The sequence below is a fragment of the Micropterus dolomieu genome, linkage group LG18 (genome assembly GCF_021292245.1).
Source record: "Micropterus dolomieu isolate WLL.071019.BEF.003 ecotype Adirondacks linkage group LG18, ASM2129224v1, whole genome shotgun sequence".
NCBI classification, from domain to species: Eukaryota; Metazoa; Chordata; class Actinopteri; order Centrarchiformes; family Centrarchidae; genus Micropterus; species Micropterus dolomieu.
The window spans coordinates 28,543,094-28,565,760 of NC_060167.1; the positions used below are offsets into that span (position 1 = coordinate 28,543,094).

Consider the following 22,667-nt stretch of genomic DNA (forward strand, 5'->3'; position numbering starts at 1 on the left):
GAGAATGTCAACACTGAACCAAGAAAAACTGACTTTAGATTATGTGTAAGTCCATCACCATGAGGAATAATGCAAAAGACAGCAATGTCAATGATTGGCAAAGAAACGTCTCCAAATTCATATTCAGGGTGAATATCAAATCAATATCAATTTGCTAAATTTTTTTATGTTTGATAGATTCATGGACGTTTCAGTAATATAATGCAAAGCTAGAAATCACAAAGCTCATCTGAATTACCATGAATGTGAGTGGGAGGTCTTTCTTGTGATTGTCGTATAATATTCACTACCTCGTCGCCATCAAATCCATCAAATGAGTCTGAGAATGACTTGGTAATGTTACAAAGGTTTATTGTGCTGCAATGAAACTGTATGCTGATGCTATATTGACAGCTGAGAAATATACCAGCAGCCAGTGTCACAGTATCACAATGCTTCAGCTTGTCAAAATTCACAATTTCTGACAATTGCCGACATGTTTTTTGTTCTCGTTGTTACCTGTCAAATGGGCCACTGGAGAGATTAGTGCAGGCCATAGGTTAGAGGAGAGAATGCAGAGAAAAATATGCAAGAGCATGTTCCACCTAAGCAGCAGGGTAACAGCAACAGGAACTTTTCCAACTCACGAGTCTAATTTGATTTTCAGAATCTTGAATTCAAAGAGGTCATCATTTGTGTTTTAGAGATGTACATATATATATATATATATATATATATATATGATCTTCATGTAGATTTTTGTCTATACCATATGAAAGTCCACTAAAATTAGATTTCCTTTTTCATAGATCTGGTACTACACCAATGGGATCCTTCGGGAAGCAGGCTTTGCTGAGAACATTATCCCCTACATCACACTGACCACCGGGGGCATAGAGACTTTGGCTGCTATCATCTCGGTGAGTATTGCTCACATGCTGAAGCATGGTACGTTTTTTTTTATTTCAGGGGTGGTCTTTCACTTTTATCTTTAGTGAAAATCCTCTCCAATCTCTCCAATATTACCTTTTAATATCAAAGCTGTCAGAAGTTTGACTGTCAGTCTCTTTTTAATATTGGACAATTGTCTGTTTTGTAAGTTAAACAGATCTGAAGGATAGCAACATCTACTCTATGTACGTATGTGCCCAGTTTGTCTTAATACACAATTGACTAAAGTGACAACACAAAGCACTTTTAAAGAATGGAATGTAAATCTGTACCAGTGGCAGTTCATTATTGCATTAAAGATTTCTTTACAGCCCAGTATTTACAGTGTAGTTTACATGAGTTTTGATTAGTCTCTCAAAGATTTCCCAAGTGGGCCTCATGAAAGAATTTGCAGAAAAAGAATTGGTAGCATGTTTCTCCACCATGAAATTATTATGTAGACAAACTGTATATAGACAGTAACTGACACTGAAATACCAAAGTAAAAAGCAAGAGTGTGGTGGTTGTGGCATATGTACATTATCTCCTACAGTAAATACTGTACAGTACACAGACTGTAGAACTTTTAATCAAACAAAACAAAATTTTAGCTGCCCAGCCTTAATTTAAAGGCTCTTGACCAAAGCTCTGTTATCTTTGGTCAGTGTGGAGGAGCAAACTGCTCAAACATCGTCAGCTCAGTTGCCGGGAAAAGGCATGGCAGGAGTATATTCCCACTCTGGCAGCAGATCTATCACTAAATGAGCAGAGAGTACTTTGCTTCAACTCAGAGCAAGTCGTTGGCAGCTTGTTAGGCAGACAATGTGGTATTCCACACCAGAGCATTATGTGATGATTTACACACTGTACACAACACGCTAATATAAATATAAAACATGCATAATTACTATTTATCGCCATCACATTTTGTGTTCCAAATAAACTACTGTAAATGACTTGTATTCCTGGAAGGCAAAGGAAAAGGGAAAAGGAGTTGACAGTTAGCTGTATTCATTTTAATTCTTCTTGCTGACCTACTGATGACAGTAGACTATGTTATTGATCCACAATACACTGAATGAGATAGAACTGTGCAGGCTGTGCTATCCACTCACACAATAAGTATATTGCCAGAATAGACGAATACAAATTTTTTCTGGAACGTTTCTTGCATTTTGAAGAATATACTGTAGGTACAATTGAAGTTCCTAGGCTATGTTCCTCTCCCAAAAATGCAGATTCCACCCAGGGTCTGTATACTTGGACTTAACATTGTTAAAGTTTGCTGACTGCTCATACACAAGCCTCACAACTGGTACAACTTGTGTACCGTGTTCATTAGATTGCAATATTAGTGTAAGGTTGGGAATGTCCTTAAATACCATTGATTAATTTACACTGATGTTGCTGTCGTCATGACCGGTCTAAATGAGCTAAATGAAGAATGGGAAATGGCAAGCAACAAAATGGTTAAACCTACATTAATAAGCAACTCACATTGTAAACACAACATTGACCTTATGAAGTTGATATCGCTAATGTCTTAGAAAACAGTTGCCTATTTACACATCCAGCAGACATGGAGCAACAGCATTCATTTTGAGTTGTGTTTCAGGAAACCTGACAAATGTAAGTCAACATTCACTCTCCTTTTAGGTCTGTTTTTGGTTTTAAAGATAAAGGTTAGTTATAAAGTAACCAAACGTTTGATGTTTAAGTAACAGTTTGCTATTGATTCATGATTGTATCCTAATTTAGATTAGGATAGTATCTTGTTTTGAGTAGCTTTTGAGAAATCAATTTCATTCATGTTCGACAGTAGCTGCAGGGGATCAGTTTTTTTTTCAGTATTTGAAAATGTACACCTCAAAGTCGTTCTCCTCCTTTTGCTAGCCAGAACAAGATTGGAACATGGAGAGACGGTAGCCTTTGAGGAGAAACATGAGTGAGAAAAAAGGCAGACATAGAAGAGAAGAGGTAAGGGAGTCGCTGCTGTAAGCTTGTAGCCTACGCTGCAGTCCTGAAACACTCACAAACATCGTTTGTAGCACAATTTTCATCATTGAAAAATTGAACTGATCCCTTGCAGCTCTTACTGTATTTGGGAATAATTCTCACGAAACACAAAACAGCCCCCATTCCACACTTCGACTTGACGAGAAGTTGGGAGCTACAACAAACACGAGTGGTGGAAAGGTTGACAACCTGCTGTTTAATGACATTGCAGCGCTGAAATGCTTTATTATAATTTTTATTGTGCACAACTGATGAAAACATATGCTGAAAGTAGCAAGTTAACGTTAACTGTGAGGGCTGCATCTTGGGTCAAATAGTAGAACATTACATAAACTGGTAAACAATTTATCCTAGGCTACTAAAATGAACACCAAAACTGAACCACAAGTGTTAAGAATTGTAGCAATTTATGCTAAAAATCGATGAAAACCTACACGTTTGTCACCTTGGCCTTCTTCTTCGGGTCTGGATCGATTTTCTGTTCTGTCCGCACAAATAACTGAATAGGTACCAATCAGAGGCAGCGTTTTTATGACGTTATAAAATAGACTCCTCACAAGGTATTTTACAGTATTTTTAAACTGCAAAATACAAAACAAGTATTTTGATACATTTTCATCAACTCTGTCAAATGGCCTTTTATTGTGGCCAGCCTAAGGCGCACCTGTGCAATACCCATGCTGTCTGATCAGCATCTTGATATGCCACTGATTGTTGAGAATTTGAATAAAACAGGTTTTAATTTTGAAAATAAATAAAATAAGAAATCTAAACTTATGTGTTTATCGTACAAGATCTCACCAATCTAGCAATATTTTGGTGCAACCTCCTGTAATTTTTTCATGAAATATCTGTTTTGCCTGACTTTACTACTAGTTTTTGTCAACACCGTCAGACACAATAAAAGTCCAGTTAATCTTATTTGTTTAGTCTTATAATGATTTTGAGCTTTAAAATCATTGTGTTTACACCATAGGTACATATATATATGCTATTAAATGTCAAATGTGAACTTTTGTTCATTTTTTGTACTATTTCACATGTGCTCTTTTAAAAATGTATACATCTTGCAACATTCATCATTAGCATTAAGAATACAAAATAACAATTTAGGGCATAAAAAATACATTTTTAATTTCAAAGTGACCATGAATTTAATTAATCAACAGCATTGTAGGAACAGATTGTAACCATATAAATTTAAAACATAGAAAGATCCATCTGACTGTGGTGACACAGAGCTGATGGTGGTGGTAGTAGCCTAATAATTAGTCCTTTTCTTCTGAGTTAAATTGTATGTCAGCCCAAACTTTTTTGTCTGGTGTATTAGGAGAGATTTCTTAAGAAGAATTTATATTTTTAGACATTGGGGATACATATAGTAAGAAAATACTGTATAACTACAATATGTGTTGAAGAAACAAAAGGGAAATTATATATATTACAAATAGAGGTCAATGAAACGTTACAAGCAATGTTTCTATTTATTATGATCATAAATAGTATTTAAGCCTCCTTTGAGGATAATTTAGAAGTTTTTGTCAACACCCTCAAACTATGTTACCACCATCTGACATAACACCTGATGGTGTTGACGTCTGACGGTGGTGACAAAAACACACTTATTAACATGACATGCATGAGTGGTATCCGGGAGCCATCTTGTTTTTTCTCTGTTGCTAGCTACCTCTGGCCTCTACAAAAAATGCATGCATGTCACAATTTCAAATAATACTTTCTATATAACTTTGACACATTATGGTTGTGGCATTAGTAACATTAGTAAATATGTTAACAAAACATATTTAAAAAATTGCAAATTACAGAAGCTTGTTTGACCATTGCATTTAGTACATGTGGAGGGTGGAAAGGGGGTCCTCGGGAATATAGTTGACCATGTACTTGCCTGATTTTATTGCTTTAATGAATATCTGACGGTGTTGACAAAAACTTGGGACACATTTTGAGCAATCAAAAAATAAGAGTAAATATTGTTGAAAATTCACTGCTTTTAGGTTTAAAGAGTTTTTTCACATTACTCTTTCAACTGGCCTATATAATATACATTTAAAATATTTTTTCCTCTTTTTTTATCAAATTGAAATGAAATCTGTTCTCTTGTTTGAGGACAATGGATTTTGTGGGTACTGGGCTGTCAAAAAATCATACTATTATTTATCATTTTTAAAACAACTATATGAAAATAGACCTCAGACGATCAACCCTGATTGTTTTAAATAAGAAAAGTTTTTCAGTGGAATTAGCAGTTTTCTTAGGGGGACATGTTTTTGCCAAAATCAGTGATGCCACACCTGTGAGGTGGAAAGGAGAAGTGCTCACTAACACAGATTTTGAAATAGGCCTTTTGTGTACATAGAGAAAGTAGAGATCTTTGAGCTCATGATGAATGGGGGCAAAAACAAAAGTGTTTATTATTTAGTTCAGTGTATGTATTTTAAATACATGCATCATAAATACTGCCTATCTCTGACTACACTTTACTTTCCCTAAAACCAAACTCTGGGGCTCTTTAGTTCCTTTTGGTCAAAAAGGATTGGCAACACATATATGCATCAGGATGAATTTCTGTGCATTGCAAGTTACTTTTCAATCAAGAACACAGTACAAAATGCAATGAAAAATGCACTCTGCCATCTCTGTTCATTTAACGAGTGTGTTAATGCCCCTTGTCTGGTTCCTCTCAGCACGAGCACATTAAAACTGATCTTTGATCTACGGAAGTGAGAAGACCCAACTGAGTGACTTAGCTGCCAGGTGACTGACTTCAAACACCAGCATGTACCCTTCAGATAACAGTTTCCCCTCCAGCCGTACTCCATCTCCCCATCAGCCACAGCCAACTCAACCCCAACCTCCTTTGATGAGCATCACTGTTCTTATATTGCTGACAATAATCATCCACTGGCTGTTGGAGTAGTGTACACAAAGACGCAAAGTGATCAAAAATAAACTGACATATCCATTGGTTGTAAAACTGAATGTGTTAATTAATCTACAAATTATTTCAGTGTAGTATGACAGATGCCGTGTGGCTTATAAGCCCTGCTTTATTTGACTTTTGCTTATTTATGCTATTGACCATTATATGCTAGTGTCATATGCTATTACCATAAAATGCTAGATGTCCATAAAGCTTTGCTTTATAACAGTATCGCAGCCGCTTGGTTTAAGGAGCTTCAAATATTTATGATATTAAAATTCAAGTCCATACCTGGCTTTAAAATGTGACTTATTTTCATTTAGGTGGCAAACATTTCAAACTTGATGTTTAATCCCCTGTGACTGAATGTGACAAATTGAATACAGCAGACCATGCACTTAGTTGGAGCTCTAACCTTATTACATTTGTCGTCTTTACACCACAGTGACCACACAGAGCTGTGTAACATGATCACACAAAACAAAATAAGCTGAATATCTGACAGGCCCTAATGCAAAGAAAATGTCCTTAATAACAGATCTTTACAATAATTGGTCGAACATTTACACTGTAATTCAGTAATCACCAACCCAAACTGTAACGCCATTGAACCGTTCATGCAGACAATGGTTGTCCTCAGACCAGGAAAGCCAAATGTGTTATCTCCTCCCAAGCAAATTTAACACCTTCTGTCTTCAGCAGCTTATTAAGGGAATGTTTTAGTTGCTTGTGGCAATGTTGCACCTCCAATACAAGGACGTCTTGTTGCATGTCACTTGTACTGTATGGTTGAACCGTACCGCTTCTCTTCACTATCAAAAGACTATGGCTATACTATGTTCTTAATGGTTCCTATCACTCTAACAAAGCACGCTGGGATAGGCTTCAACGACACTAAAGGAAATAAGTGGGTGTAGAAAATATACAATATGGATGGATAAAGAAGGGGCACGGGGAAAGAGAACAAATAGTAGAATATTGCAAGTTCCACATGAAATGTGGAAGCCTGCAACCACAGATCCAGACCCCACAGAATTACCTGCAAAAAGGCAGAATTACCTGCAGAAAGTGATCGAAGGAGAGAGGAGAGGTATGAGAAAGCACAAAAGTTTGGGAGATTTAAGAGTTGAGTTAGTGACATGCATTAATAGGATAAGATAAGATGGAGAAGGGGAGGAGGAGAGAGCAACTCAGTGCATCATGTGAAGTCTCCTGGCAGTCTAATCTTGTAGCAGCATAACTAAGGGATGGTTCAGGACTCACCTGAGCCAACCCTAACTATAAACTTTATCAAAGAGGAAAGTCTTAACCCTACTCGTAGATATGGAAATAGTGTCTGCCTCCTGAACCCAAACTCTGACCTGATTACACAAGAGAGGAGCTTGATAGCTCATTCTGGGAGTGCAGTGTTCTAGTAGTGTAATCAGGTATTAATAGCTTTTTAAGATTTGATGTTGCATGACCATTAAGGGCACTGTGTTATGGTAGCATGAAGTACAGAGTTTTGCCAACATGCACTGACTCTGTGTGTTTGCACAGTCCCTGGTGATTGTATGGGACAATTTTTGACAAACTGATTTTAAAACTTACTACCAACTCCACTCTTTATTATTCCTTCAGGCCCTCTCCTTTGGTGCTCCCATCTCTTTAATTTTAACTTTTATTAATGGGTTGACGTCATGCAACTCCAGATGACAATGAATTTTCTCTTGGTGTTAAGATGTTTACAAATCGAGCATCTTTACCACAATTTGCACTGCCTGGAGTGAAATTTTATCCTTTCTTGTCCCTTTGCATCTGTTCATATCTTTCTATTCGCTTTGTGTGCATTCATTCTGCCTTAGAATTTTGCATCTTATTAAATTTGAATGCATCATTAAGCATCAACCAAATACTTTTTTATTCTGCCTTTTAAGCTCTGTTTAACTTATTCATTCTTTTATATATTCTCTTTTGTTGCTCAGTATATTCTGACCCTAACACTACTAATATAACATTTTTGTCAAAACACACACAAGAAAACCCTGTATGATTATAGTATGATACTTAATGCAAAATGCTACCCCCTGGGCTCCTGCCCCTTTTCTAGTGCCCTACTGAGCCATCGCCCTTTCACTTCGGCACACTTGTCACTATACGGCTGGCTAACACACAAGAGCTGTGGAGTGTGTGCCATACCACATTAAATCACACACATCCTGCCGTGTCGTCACACTCTGTAGCCCTTTAGGAAGTTAAAGTCTAAACACAAACTAAAATGGAATACAAAAACTGACCTTATGGTAGCAAAGAGGCATTTCATGACAGTTATAGTCCATCTAGCTAACGTGTATTCTCACGCTTTAAAATTATTATTCATCATTTTGTAGATGCCAAGTGTCAGATGTAGACTGATAGACGAGAGAGAGAGAGAGAGCGAGATTTGGGTAAAAACTAAACTAATTATCTGCAAATGACTTCTTCTGCAGGCAGGAAAACAAGCTCTGGTATCTTCAGCTATGCTTACTGACTACAGACACGAGCAGGAATAATGCAAAGCAGAGCGGCAGGGTTGGCAAAGTCTAAGAAGCAAACATATCAATATTCTCCTTTAATAACTTTGTCCCACGAGGTAATATGTGCGTAGATTGTCACCAGTGTGAAAACAATCAAAGTGTCACTGTCAGTGTGTGTGTTATGCGACAGATTCCCTCATTTAAAGCCTGTCTCCCAAGGGATGGTGGAGAGATTGCGGCACATGTGAAGGGCCAGTGGTGCCTTAAGCTGTGGCCAGTTGATGTTAATGGCTCATCTACTTCTTGATGTGATGAATAATGTCCAGACCTTTTAGTCCTGCCAACTGTGAGGGCTGAAGTCACCAGTCTGACCTCTGTCAAGTCTGCAGAGAAGGCGATACTGGGTTGCATTTATTATTGTGCAAGAGCGCACATGTATTCCAGTTTCATCAGTTCATAGTGTTATTTATGAGTATAAAGTGGACAAGAACACACAAAAAACAGATTTTTATCGCATTTTGTAGTTGCAAGTCATTAGGACGATTTATTTTTTGGCAGAAGGTAGTATAACTTACTCACAGTAGTGTTATTGATACATAGACATTAGCTGAATATTTTAGTACTGTAATAAGACATATTTTAGCCACCCCTTGGGTTGCTAGTCAAAACACATGGAATCACTGTATTTGGACATATTGTCATGAAACAGTGTCTGTTTCAAACACACATTTAAGCCAAGGGGCGAGTGTATGACAAGGTAAAAGGTAGGGGTGTGACAAGATCTCGTGCCACAACTGATGCGACACCGGCTGTGATAGTTATTAAGTGAACCCACTTTTGTGCTGTGAGTCTTTTGCAATATAAACAACTAAAAACTGAAGCACAACCTTGCTCAGTTTGGGATTGTGAGCTGCACGTTATCGGAGGTGCTGAAGTTAACATGTGTGGATATGTGGTGAGATTTCTGCCTGAACTGTCTGAAGGGGATAACGTTACTACCAGCGGAGCAATAACGTAATGTGCGTCAGAGTATAGGCCAGGTAGACTTATATTATGAATTCTTATTAAATGATTTTTCTCGTAATATTAATTTTTTTGTGTCAGAGAACACAGCTATGTGGGAGAGATTTTGAATGTGCAGAAAGTTTTGAACATGGGGGAGGGGCGATTCACTGACCATTCATAGGCAACTATGGGCGTTCAAAGGGTCGGACATGGCGCTCCTTCTCATGCGCCACATTTCACAAGTTGATTGTGATTTATAAAGGGAACTTGCTTACAAGTGTGCGTACGCATGGTTTTATAAGTCTAAATATTTTTTAGCGTACGCCATTTTTGACTTTTGGGCGCACGTACACTGAGGTTTCTACGCACAGTTTTATAAATGAGACCCCAGGATTTTATAACTGAATTAAAATTAATGAATGGATCATTGAGGTGAAAAGGTGCCACATGCACATTTAAAGAAGTAACTTCCTCAAACAAAAGAAACAAAAGAGGAATAAAGTCTAAATCACGCCTGCAGGGAAGATATTGCAAAAGGTGATCTCCAGGAGAAACATATCTGAAAGCAACACAGAATGCCTGAGAGCCTTACTACATTGTATTCTGTTATAGTTTTAGATTTTGAATTGTCACATGCCGCCTGAAATTTGTTTCCCTTTGTTAAACTAAAAACATTTCTACCATAAATTGGTGAAGAATAGCGTTAAAATCTTGTCTTGTCTTGTTCTCATGAACCTAATATCGTGTCTCGTCTCGTGAGTTCAGTGTGTCGTCACACCTGTGGTGTATAACATATGTGCATTTGACCATTACAGTTTAAAATAGCACTGTAGCAGCAGGACAGAGGGTCAGTGACCTCTTAAGGGGGAGTAATGATTGGTGGTTATGTAGGGACTGAACCCTTCTATAGAATTTGACCTCTGACCCCTTGTTTTGTTACCTCAGAATAGTACTGAACCCTTATATGGTATTTGGCAGATACCTAAACATGCCCTATATAAGCGATGTTTGATGTACAGAGAGACAGAGTGGCCATCGGGCTGGGTCACTCTCCAAGCTGCTGCAGAGCTTGTAATTGATGCTGAATTCCTTGATGTAATAAACTTTTATGATCAAGAAAAGTGTCAAGCGGATTTCTTCTCAACACATCATCGCAGCATTATTGTTCGGACACCACACACCCCTAGTAGGTAACTGACAGCCTTCAGACACAGAGTCATGAACACCTGAATGCAAGAATCAAGAGTTCCCCATAACGCATACATTTTTTTCTGGTCTCTCAGGTCTCATCTCTTTTTGGATATAATATACACATTCCTGCAGTCGAGAGACACTCTTCCGTCCCCGCTGTTTATCATACAGGCTCATTCTCCAGATACACACGCACGAGCAGGCTCATAAATATTCAGCCTCTTACACCTTTGGAGACTTTAAACAGCTGTGGCTTTAGCGGTTGTTGGTGTGTTTGTATGCGTATGTGGCTGCAGTGTGGGCAGCGTCTGAAAGAGAAATGGATGTGCAGGCACACATGCATATACCCAGAGTAATTTCAAATTCTTTCGGAGGCAAGTCAAATGACAGCAGATCCGTTCTGGGTCATAACCCCTAAATGGAAGTATCTTGATCCAGTTTCCTTGTGGTGAGGCTGCCCAGCACCTTTAAAATACACCTCATGTTATCTTTTCCACCCTTCTCCACTCTGTGACTACCAGTGACCTTTTCCCACAATCACATGAAATCCCGCTGGTTTGGTGAGTTGGTGTCTTGAATACTTTCATGTTATAAGGCCATGACAGAAGAAGTCCTGCAGTTCTGGTGAGGTCTTTGCTTTGGGCTCAGTCTGGGCTTGAAGGTGGCATATCATGTCTCACGCTGCATCCATGACCCTAGTAGAAAGACATCTTGATGGAGAGTGAGATGTGCATGTGGAATTATTGATGAGCCACATGCAGTACTGTGGATGAGGAAATATTTATGTGTATTTCACTGTATGTGTAAAATATGATGCATTATGTATAGGGCGTTCTCCACCACCAACTCTTAGTAGAATTTACTGTGTTGGTGGGGGCACGTAGCTTCAGGTGCCGGTGAGACATTGAAATATGATCCTGGAAGTCCATTGAGATAAGATGCCAAAACACTATATGTAATACAGACAGGATTTTACAACTCAACAAAATATGACAAATGTGATAAAACACCAATGAAGCTAATATGGTTAATGAGATGAGGTAAAATAGGTAGTAATAGATAGGAATTGATTGATACAGCAGCCGACTCACAACTCTCATTATTATTTAAATACTTTTTCTAAGATTAATTAATGTTGTGATTATGTTTATTGTTATATAATTTAACCCTTTGGAGTGTTTGTTTTGTTGCTCCACTATCCTATTTTAGCTCCTATCTATTTAACTCCATACATTTAATTATCTCTACAATAAGAGAAAAAATCTTTATTAAAAAAATGTTTTTTCAACTTCCTGAAGCTTTTAAAGCTACCACATTGAGTCTTTGGATCACCCCTCAATTTAAACAATGTCAGCGCACATCTCCAATTGAATGTGACAACCATGCAGACTATGGGGCATCACTCAAAGCAGAAGACAGAAAATGCCCTTGGAACACCAGATATCTATAAAAAAATAAAATAAAATCAAATGTTAACATTTGAAAAAAGTCTATAATTAGATCTACTGCTCTCCTCTGCTGTCACCTGAAATGAAACACTCGTTTGTTCTCACACATCCCCACTTTACTGTGACTGACAGAGCTGTTTTTCAGGACTTTTATTAACACGGGGGAAACAAAGCTCATCCATGTCCCTCTGCAGAGATATGCAGAAATATTTGCCCACATTTAGTAAAACATTAATGTCAACAGTTAAGGTTTTAAAAACTATTTGAGGGCTAATGTTAGCATTAGCCACTGTGTAGCAAACTCTGGAGGTCCGCGACAAATCCTCTGACATAAGAGAGGACATAGCAGAGTGTGTGAATGATTGTTGACCTTGTTCCCAGGAAGTGGGGCTTTCCGTTTTTGAACAAAACATAACTTCTTCTGTTCATCTCAACATGATTGAGGCTAGTAGACTTTACATCCATCAAGAATAAATGAATTCTACAAGATTAAAATATGTTTGGAAAAGAAATATTAATGAATTGAGTAATAAACACTAACTGTATATTTGTAAACATGACATTCATAGACCATTATAGAGATTGACATACATCCCCGTCCACCTAAGCACATGGAACGGTATTGCTTTTGATCAGTCCTGTCTAATGTTCAAATTTAGTAAGTAATTGCCTCAGCTCCTTATTGCTTTTGCTGCTCAGGCGATGCATGCGGTAGAACGTGATGTTTTTTAATGGACTCAGATGGCAGCTTTAAGGAGTCCTTCAGTTAAAATGAAAATTTTTTTAGAGCTTGCTCTGAGTTGTCCGGATTGCTTTCTTTAAAACTGGTAAAGATCAGGTTGTCGCTCATGCGACATGTCTAAATGTCGAGGACAGTTTTATTTTCCTCAATGAATTTTGCATTGCAATTCATTGTGAGTTGTTCATTGTCCCTCCACAGTTTTGTTTTTGGTTTAACTCCAGAATTGTTTGTTGTATTAAATCCATTGTTTGTAGCTTCCCATTTAGTTAATATATTAGGAAGAATATTATTGGAAGTAGTAGTGGCGCTACTGGTAAAGTCAGCGAATCACCAAAGCCAGTAGGAATTATCTTGTGGGGACCATAGATATCTGTACAACATTTCATGGAAATTAATCCAATAGTCGTTAAAATATTTCAATCTGGACCAAAGTAGTGGACCGACCATCTGAGAGACTAATGACATCCCTAGTGCCACGCCACCAGCATGGCAATGGTTTTTAATAGCAAGTTATAATCATACAGCAATTGTACAGAATATCCTTAAATTTCTTGTAATATTATGCATTTTTCCCCCCTGTCCCCAGGGCTTAGTGATTGAACGAATCGGCAGAAAGCCCCTCCTCATATTTGGTTTCTCTGCCATGGCCGTCTTCTTCAGCCTACTCACAGTGTTCCTTAATTTCCAGGTAAGTCAATATTCCTCCTCTTCACTGAACTCATAGTGTGAGTGGAAAGGTGTCACAATGCATGTAGGTGCTCTGTACTGCGGCCCAATTATACTGTGAACAAATTGCCATGAGAATTCCTCCTCTGAAGGAATGAGGTTTATATACATCACTACTGCAACATATAATTTCCGCATCTTATATTTGTCACATTCAGCCTCTGAGACTGAAAATATTGAACCTCATTTTGTGCAACACTCTAAATTATCAATACCTTGCTTTATAAGCGCTGATCAGCAGAATTTGCCAGAGACAAAGACAAAAAAAAAGGAAATAAGATATAGGATGTAGCTGATAATTACTAATTTTTCACAATATGTTTGCTGGGATATTCCTGCTCAGAAGTAAATTGTCATAACATAATGATTATGGTCATTGCAATATCACCTCTCTCACTCTTTTATACCAGCACAGCGCGTCATGGATGCCCTACCTCAGTTACATCTGTATACTGGCTGTGATTGCGTCCTTTTGCTCTGGGCCAGGTAAAACCACTGACCTACATTACTGGCTGAGATTTTCTTCCTATTTTTCTTTCCCTTTCTTGATCTTTCCTTTTCAGTTTTACAATCTTTCCTTTGTGCTCCACTTCACTTGAAACTGCACTTTAAACGGATTGAATAAATACTCTGCAGGTATTTGGCTGTAATTCAGTGAGGTAGTTGTTGAATAATAAATGTGAGTAACCCAACCCTTTTTAAAACTGGGAAAAGGACACAGAGCTGTATCTGCAATGCTTTAAGCAACTGGAATAATCCACTAACTAGTATGTGAGTAATTAGAATCACAGTCAAAGGTGTTGTCATAGATAAGCATACTCAATAGGAGCTATACAGTATATGTACAGTATATATATGGCATGGTACTGCAAATGCACTGGGGACCGTGTGAGTGGTCTTGGTGGGAGGCTGACTTTGAGTTTCAAGGTGAGGCTATTGCTGTCAGCACATATATACATCCTGTCTGAATAATAATATCTCCAGGGGGCGTTAATCCAACTAAGTGTCTCAGTGCATCAGGATGAGATGAGAACAGCAGAGAAGTAGAAAGTGTGGGAAAATGGAGGTCCTTCACAATTATCACAAAGAGAATACTAGAGGAAGAGCATTTGATTTTCCTCAGAGACCATGTTATTTAATAAAGAGAAGAAATACAAGACATAAATGCAGGCTGCACAGTGCTGCTACTGTCCCCTGTCACAGCTGTAGCTTTTGATTGTTCAGTACCCTGCTCAGGTGCACTTCTGTGATAATTGTTGAGGGAGGAGAAATCTTTTCTCTTTCATTTCCACTTAAACAAATAAAGCCCCTCGCTGCTCAGGAATGGTGAATGACTGGAAGTGAAAGAGACAAACATTCACCTGAGGGCTGACCCCAGTAGTGCTTTGAGCTTGTGACTGGTTAAGTGAGGAGCCGCAAGTCCTCTCAAGTCATTTCACCATGGAAACAGTGGACCAGATATTTCAAAGTTTGATAAAAGCACAAAGATAATGCGGATCTATGAACGCGAAAAAAAATGCAATTTTTGTTTTTGATATGATGAATTAATGGTCATAGCTGCAGTGTCTTTGTAACAGTTATTGCTTATCAAATCAGACACTGAATATTTCATACCTTGTCATTTGTACTATGCCTTTCCATCTACCTGCCCATTCTGAAGGGATATGATTATATGTGTGTTGACCTACAAATAACCAGAGAGATAAAACACAGTCAATATTGTATGAGATTAGTCACGTTGTGATAGAGATCTCTGTAAACAACCAGTGAACTGTAACAATGTTTAGAGATGGCAATCTCACTTTCCAATTGCAGGCAGATCCCACATTTTTAGCACTGTATCCAGGATAGGTGTCGCAACCCGGCTGGATTCATTACAAAAAAAGAGGGAGATGCAGGCTGAAGACAAATAAGTAATAAATAAAGAGGATAATAGTAAACACAAAATCTTAAATCTTAAATCTTGCTTTCAGTTGGAAAAAATAAAGTTCATACACTCCTGTTTCTTTTCTTAGGTATCTATGATTTACAATGTTTCTTTCTTTCCATTCTCCCTGCCTTTCTTCCTTCCTTCCTGTCCTTTTTGACACTCTCAAACAACCTGTCATCCCCCTGTCTGCACAGCTGCTCCTTCAGGTCTCTTATATATAGAGAACACATTTTCTACTCGTGTTTACCAGATCGTCCATGTTGCCTCATTGCGGTAGTGCTCCATCAATTTCTGTTACTTATATCCCTGATCTGTTGCTGATGTCCTGTCAGCCTGCTGATGTTTGCCTGACCTTGCCTACCCTACCCTACCCTATCAGTAGCTTGGTTTCTGAACAAAGTACATTACCTTTTACTACCACTACCACAAGTACCATTGTCCCTGGTATCTCCAATTACCTGCTGAGCAGTTGCAATTGAGAACTTAAAATGAAGTCAGTCCTTGATTCTATAGTGGAAACATGAATAGTGCAGGGAGAGGTGCACTGCAGCCTGTGGCCTGTGAGGGCTCTTACTCTCACTGTGAAGAGGAGCTGTAATCACAAACCCAAACCTGATGTGCACCCTAGTTTGTTCTAAAGTGGTCTATTTAAAGAATCTCCTTGTGTGAAATATGAACCTTAATGTATTTTTTCTGTTTTGGCATTGTGCACTCTAAGTATAACTATGGTGGTTGTCTCGTGGCTTTGATTAGTGTAGTATCCTCATGACTTGTATTGTATATAATTTTACCAATCCAGCCTACGGTGCTCCAAAACAAGTAAGAGGTACATAATATTTGTTAAATTTGAACATACTAATTTCAGGAATAGTTAGGGTTAGAGTTGATGGTGGTGATGGAATATTTCAGTAGAGCCTGTATGAAACTCAATCAATACATTGGAAGAGCACCATCGCCAGTTTACCACCCTCAAACTAGAAGTCATAGTGTGTGTGTGTGAGTGTGTGCTTGATTCTGGAAAACTGCTGATTGAAAAAAATAAAGAGTTGTAAAAAAGGCCCATCATAACTATCAGCTGCTAGTGCCTTGAATTAGTCTTTGGTAACAAATTTCTTCTGTTGTCCACTGTATATTACACACAGTTGAGATTTGCTTTTATCAGACTTCCTTCCATTTGTCCTGGGGAGCTGCACACTGAGGTAAATGAGGTTTTAGATCAAGGTAGTGGTTCTTTATCAGTTTCCCTGATAGCAATATTCCAGAAATAAATGTTGTAAGGACAAACAACCATTTTGGCATCTGTTTTAATTTTTTCTCTGTCTCCGCTCCCTCCTTTGAAGAGCAAAACCAATATTACATTTTTTCTCCTTTAACACAATTTCGCGAGCATTGCGGATGCCTTTGGACCCATAACTGTCCACTTTGTCACCAACTGAGATAATTATAGGTTGGAGTGAGATAGGTTAGATTAAATCATTGATGCTTATAGGTGTAATTTAATGCAAGTTGTTGCACTTCGTTGTACCCAGATCTGCAGCAGAGACAGGGAATTAATTTTGGCTTCTGTGAAAGCTTGTTGCTGATTTGAATCAGCCACAGTAAAAGTAAAAGTAAAAAGCTTGTGTTTAGGTTTGATACCACAGAGCGTGTGCTTGATTTTAATGCAGGAATATACAAACATTAAGTGAAATGTGGAGCTTCCACTGACCTGTTTTGAACAAACTGAACAGTGCTAGTTTGTATGTTTATACTTTAATACATAGATGATGAATGATGCTGTCTCACTGAACAAACACCTCTCAGGTCAGGTATTATCTGTCTTTTAAGATAAAGTATGTCCACTACAATAGAGTCGAGTTCAGTACAATAGAGCAGGGTTGGAATATGGTGGTTATTTTTTCTTTGTTATTCCAGTTTGCATGTATTTCTTTTGTATGAAAGTCTGATTGGGCCAGGAGTGCACAGCATATTTTCTCCTTTCTCTGTGAATGTTCATAGTACGCAGTGAACCCACACACACAGCTACTTACTTTACAATTAGCTTATGTGAATAGAGATTCTTTCAGGCCTTAATTTCAGACATTCTGAAATGTGCCTCATGAAAAGAATGAATGAAAGAATTAATACTTTCTTTTCATACCACTTCCAAGTAGGGCTGAAAGATTAATTGCGATTAGCTAATCGTGAAGATGGCGATTTAAAATGTAGGTTAATTATACAGCACATCTGACCTGTTTTAAACATGCAGTTGCAAATTCATTCCGTTGTCATCCTAGTGTGACAGACCTGCTTGCTAATCACAAGCGCCATGCGTCTCCTACTTACCAATCAGAACGGGCACAGGTCTTGCATATTTTACGACAACAAAACGAGGAAAACGTGGGATAATGGTGTCAGGCGAACAGACAGAGGTGGCGGCTATGCCACGGTTTTGTTCTAAACTTTAAACAAATAAATAATTGCAATATCTGGCAGAAAAATGGCAGTTAGATTTTTTCCCCCAAATCATTCAGCCCTACTTCCAAGTGTTGCAATAAAAACTCTCCCACACTGGGTGAATTTCAGCGTGTCGGATTCATTCAGAAATACATCATTATTACCTGTTTCACAGTATACTGTGTTAAATTTATCAGCATAAATAACAGTTGTGGGATGAGGCACAAAAAATAAACTATTAAAATCATAAAGAATAAAGCTGTTCAATAAAGCATTTTCATTATCAACAAATCCAGTGAAAACCCAAAACTAACAATAAATGTATCATATTAACAGGTATTGCTTGTGTGGCTTATTCCTCTGTCCACTGTTAATAATAAAGCAATAAAAAATACATCAAAGCCACATCATACACTGGGTGACATCTTCCTTCATTACACTGCAGTCGCAGTGTTGTTTCAGAATAAACTACACTCACTGTGGCACCAAAATGAAAGCAAATGGCTCTTTAATGAGTTTTTAAAGATCTTTTAGATTACTTTGGGTTTGCTGCTTGGATATTTGAGGCTTTGACTGTACAGCACTACTTGATGGGATATACACTCACCGGCCACTTTTTTAAGTACACCTGTTCAATTGCTTGTAAACACAAAAAGCTAAACAGCCAATCACGTGGCAGCAACTGAATGCATTTAGGCTTGTAGACGTAGACAAGAGTGGTTCTCAAACTTTTTCTTGTCAAGGACCCCTAAACTGACACAAATTAGACCACGGACCCCCAATTGATAAGATTTTGTCCCAAGGTCTCCCATCTGATAGGATTTTTTTCTTTTGTATGTTTTATTACAGAACATTTATGCAACCCATGACCGAAATAGTCATACGTTTTTTCATTGTGTTACTTATGTATGGAATATATAGTGAAAATAAATGATCCCCCTTTTTTCTGGGGAACCCCTGGAGCCCACTTTGGGAACCACTGGTCAAGACAACTTGCTGAAGTTAAAACTGAGCATCAGAATTGGTAAGAAAGGGGATTTAAGTGACTTTGAACGTGGCATGGTTGTTGGTGCCAGATGGCCTCCACAGTCACCAGATCTCAATCCAATAGAGCACCGTTGGGATGTGGTGGAACGAGAGATTCACATCATTGATGTGCAGCTGACAAATCTGAAGCAACTGCGTGATGCTGTCATGTCAATATGGACCAAAGTCTCTGAGGAATGTTTCCAACACCAGGTTGAAAGCCACGAAGAATTAAGGTAGTTCTGAGGGCAAAAGGCGGTCCAACCCAATACTAGCAAGGTGTACCTAATAAAGCGGCCGGTGAGTGTAGATTAATTGGATAAAATAGAGAAAAGATTAAAAAGTTAACATAATCCCAGCATTATCCTTCAGGAAAACAGCTATATTGTCTGTGTGATGATGGCAAATATTTAAATGATTTGTATTTATGTGGAATAGGTTTCACCCAGTGCGTGTACAGAATGAAGGGGCACATAAGCCCTTAAAGTGACACTTAAACAGTCGCCACCTATAAACTTGTAATTGACCCTTCGTTAAGCCATCCCCGAATATGCAGCTGGCCAATCACAGCGCAGTATAAAACTCGCTCTAACTAAGGTCTGACACTTTCATGGCTGCTCTCCATTGAATCATATGCAAAATGCGTTGTGTAGTTGCTTTTTTTGTGTGTATTTTTACAGGATATGGTCAAATGCTGTTCCTGGGGCACTTTTAATAATTACAATAATTACAGTCGCTACCTAGAGAGGTTGAAGAGAGCTTCTGTCTTTATTTTTTTCACGTCAGTTTGAGTCAGTTAGAGTCAGTTTGACGAATACAACGTTCAGTTGCACAATGGAAACCTTTCTGTCTGCTTCTTTCTGAGATTGTTTATTCCATGTATAGGTTCCTTATGCAAACCATTTGTTCAACTGTCGCCATAGAGACAGCAGAACAAATATAATGTAGACAATATTTCTCCAGGGAGTGCGGTTATAGACAGTGGCAGTGCCGTGATAAAAGTCCGACAATTTGACTTAGCAACAGTATCTAAGGGGGGCGTGGCTTAGCAAAGGGTCAATTGGCATAGGCAGCTGCTGGAGCTCCCAGATAAGAAATGTTTTGCAAATCTTTGACAGACAGATTTTTGAGTGATTTGAGTCAGATGATTGACAAGTGGAAGTGCTGAAGCAATTCCACTCTTCTGCCCAACACCAGAGCTAATGAGGAGTACCTAATGGTGCATGTATATCTAGTCAAGTTTAATTGGGTTGTTTCACTGCTGACAGCTGTAACAGAGTCACTGCATAGGTTCCTCATGCTAACCATTTGTTCAGCTGTCGCCATAGAGACAGCAGAACAAATGTAATGGAGATCATACTTTGAACTTTAAGGGCATGAACAGTTTCATTATAGTTGCAGAATAGTTCCATTTTCTGGCTTTCCATGGATCAAAAATGTGGTTTCCCAAGATCTTCTTTTAAAAGCTGACATATAAACTTTATTTTAGACTGTGAATTAAGTTGCCATTTAAAATAAAAGAAATCAAGGTTGTTGATTTGAGCTCAACTCAGAGATTCTTCTTTTTTTGCGTCTCGCAGCAGGCCGTCATCTCATTAACTAGAAATTGTTGATTCTCTATTTCTGGCTCTCCTGTCGAGTGCATCAGATTTTGCCACCCTGCCAAACCAGAGAAGACATCTCTCCCTGAACCATTTCACAACCCTTGTAATGCTGGTGGCTACAGTATATATGAAAACTAACAAGACCAGATATAACAAACAAACTAACAAGACCAGATACAACTGCTCTGTATCTGTATTCTGCAGGGAGAATGGGCTGACATTTTGATAAGACTTTTATACATTATAACAGCTGGAGCTGTTTATAGCTGTGTATAAGGACTCACACTGACAGAGGCAAGTCAGTAAATTTTAACCTCCTGAAAAGTGAGAAGTGGGGGATAAATATATTCCTACTTGTTTACTCGTAGTCAGGCCCACAAAGCATGTCACATAGAATGTGACATATATATATATATAGTTGCATCCCCACTTGCTAGGGGTAGGGGAGACAAACATAAACCACATGTTTTTGGTATGGGTGGAAAGATTAATTATTAGACAGAGGGTGAAGTGGGTGCTGCGAAAAACAAAGAACAAAATCTAACTAAAAGAGACCCCTCCTAAATGAGGGATTACTAAACTAGCATGAAAGAGAACAAACAAAAACCTCTCTAGTTGTCGTTGAAAACAGAAACACAGAGTGCAGCAACCCTAAACCTTGTAACTAATACAAGAAATTACTAACAGGTGTAAGCAGTATCAGCAATAAGCTGTGCCCTGGCCCAATTCTGCAGACCAAACACTTAGTTCAAAACAGGATGTGTTACCGACTCTCAGTAACACAACTGACACAACTAACAAGAAAATGGTTGCCACTAAGGACACACGCGCACACAGGGTTCAATACCATGACCAGCACAGAGGCAAACTACATGGGGAATGGTAGCTGCCTCCACACAGCGGCAGACGAGCCTATTTGAACCGGAGGAACCTTGAAGGCAGTCTTGCAGGCAGCTCAGGGATTGGAGGAGGGTTGTTGCGCTGCTCCACTGGGGGACCTCTGATGTGGGAGGCGGGATCAGCCAGAATTCCTCAAAAACCAGCCAATCCCCAGCCGGAAATCTCACAGCCTTATTACCATGTAGAGAAGACACAGTAGCAACAGTAACATACACAGACGGCTGCCCTTGGTAGCCATATACCAATAAATGACACTAACACTACAGAACATTGACCCAAATTACCTACAGTTCTGTATCGCCACCACTTGATTAAATACATTAGATACAACAGATTTTTTGTGTGTGTGTGTATGCAAGCTTCTCAAATAAATTGGCCTTCATGATGGGAATAATAAAGTCTGTATCTATAGATGTCATTTAACGGCCATAATTCAATGTAAATGAACGTATCAAACTGGATTATTTTAATATTGTATGTAACGTACATGCAGGCTGAGGTACGCTACTCACTGTTTCCAACTGTCCAGCATCCAGTACAGACAGTAGTTTTTTAATTTTAGTTATTTATTTCACAATGATCATTATGTGAGAAAATAATTTGTGTAACACCACTCACAGACTAAAGGCCACCCACCTTTCTTGGTGAAAAACTGGGTTACAGATTGACATCCTTTCCTTTGTCTTTCACTCTCTCTAAGACAGGACCAAACCATTTCATGCAGATACAGGGGGGTGGTTGGTCAATATCGATGTTTACTTTAGGAGAATGGGGATATTTAACTTTTATTGCCAAAAACAAGTAAAAAAAAATAGATCATTCATTTTATTATTATATATGAAAAAAAAAAATATATATATATATATATATATATATATATATATATATATATATATACATACTCAATGATGATGGTTTATATAATGTATAATAAAATATAATTTTGATTAGTTTTTGCCCGTCAGTCAGAGGCCCTTGGAATTGTCCTAACCTTTCCCCCCTATACGGCGCCCCTGCTCACAGTCATCAGAAGGCTGTTCCTTCTTTCTTGTCAATAATTAAATAGCATCAGCACTGTTTAGTCTATGACCTTTTTAAATCCCTTTTAAGTCTTCCGTGGAGACGTTCAGCTTTACTTTGACAAACTGAAGTTCTTCTTTGCTTTCTTTGGTGTCATCTTGTTCTAGAGATTTTGAAGATGGAGGTTCTAAAATGAAATGTGCAAATGAATTCACAAATTCTAGTCATTTCATAGATGAGGTCTATTTGGTTTATATTGTATGCAGCATAATTATCTG

The 22,667-nt window shown here is 38.3% G+C and overlaps 1 protein-coding gene across 7 annotated transcripts in view; it reads left to right on the top strand.

Annotated features, from left to right (window-relative positions):
- The window catches only part of slc2a9l2 (solute carrier family 2 member 9, like 2), a 147,439-nt gene that overhangs the window by 72,155 nt on the left and 52,617 nt on the right, over nucleotides 1-22,667 (top strand). For 6 of the 7 annotated variants that reach the window (XM_046029024.1, XM_046029026.1, XM_046029022.1 and 3 more), the window contains 3 exons: nucleotides 789-899; nucleotides 13,334-13,435; nucleotides 13,884-13,959. In XM_046029024.1, the coding sequence (XP_045884980.1) occupies nucleotides 789-899; nucleotides 13,334-13,435; nucleotides 13,884-13,959 (289 nt within the window). The remainder of the gene's footprint in view (nucleotides 1-788; nucleotides 900-13,333; nucleotides 13,436-13,883; nucleotides 13,960-22,667) is intronic. The other variant, XR_006821594.1, reaches the window with a different exon arrangement.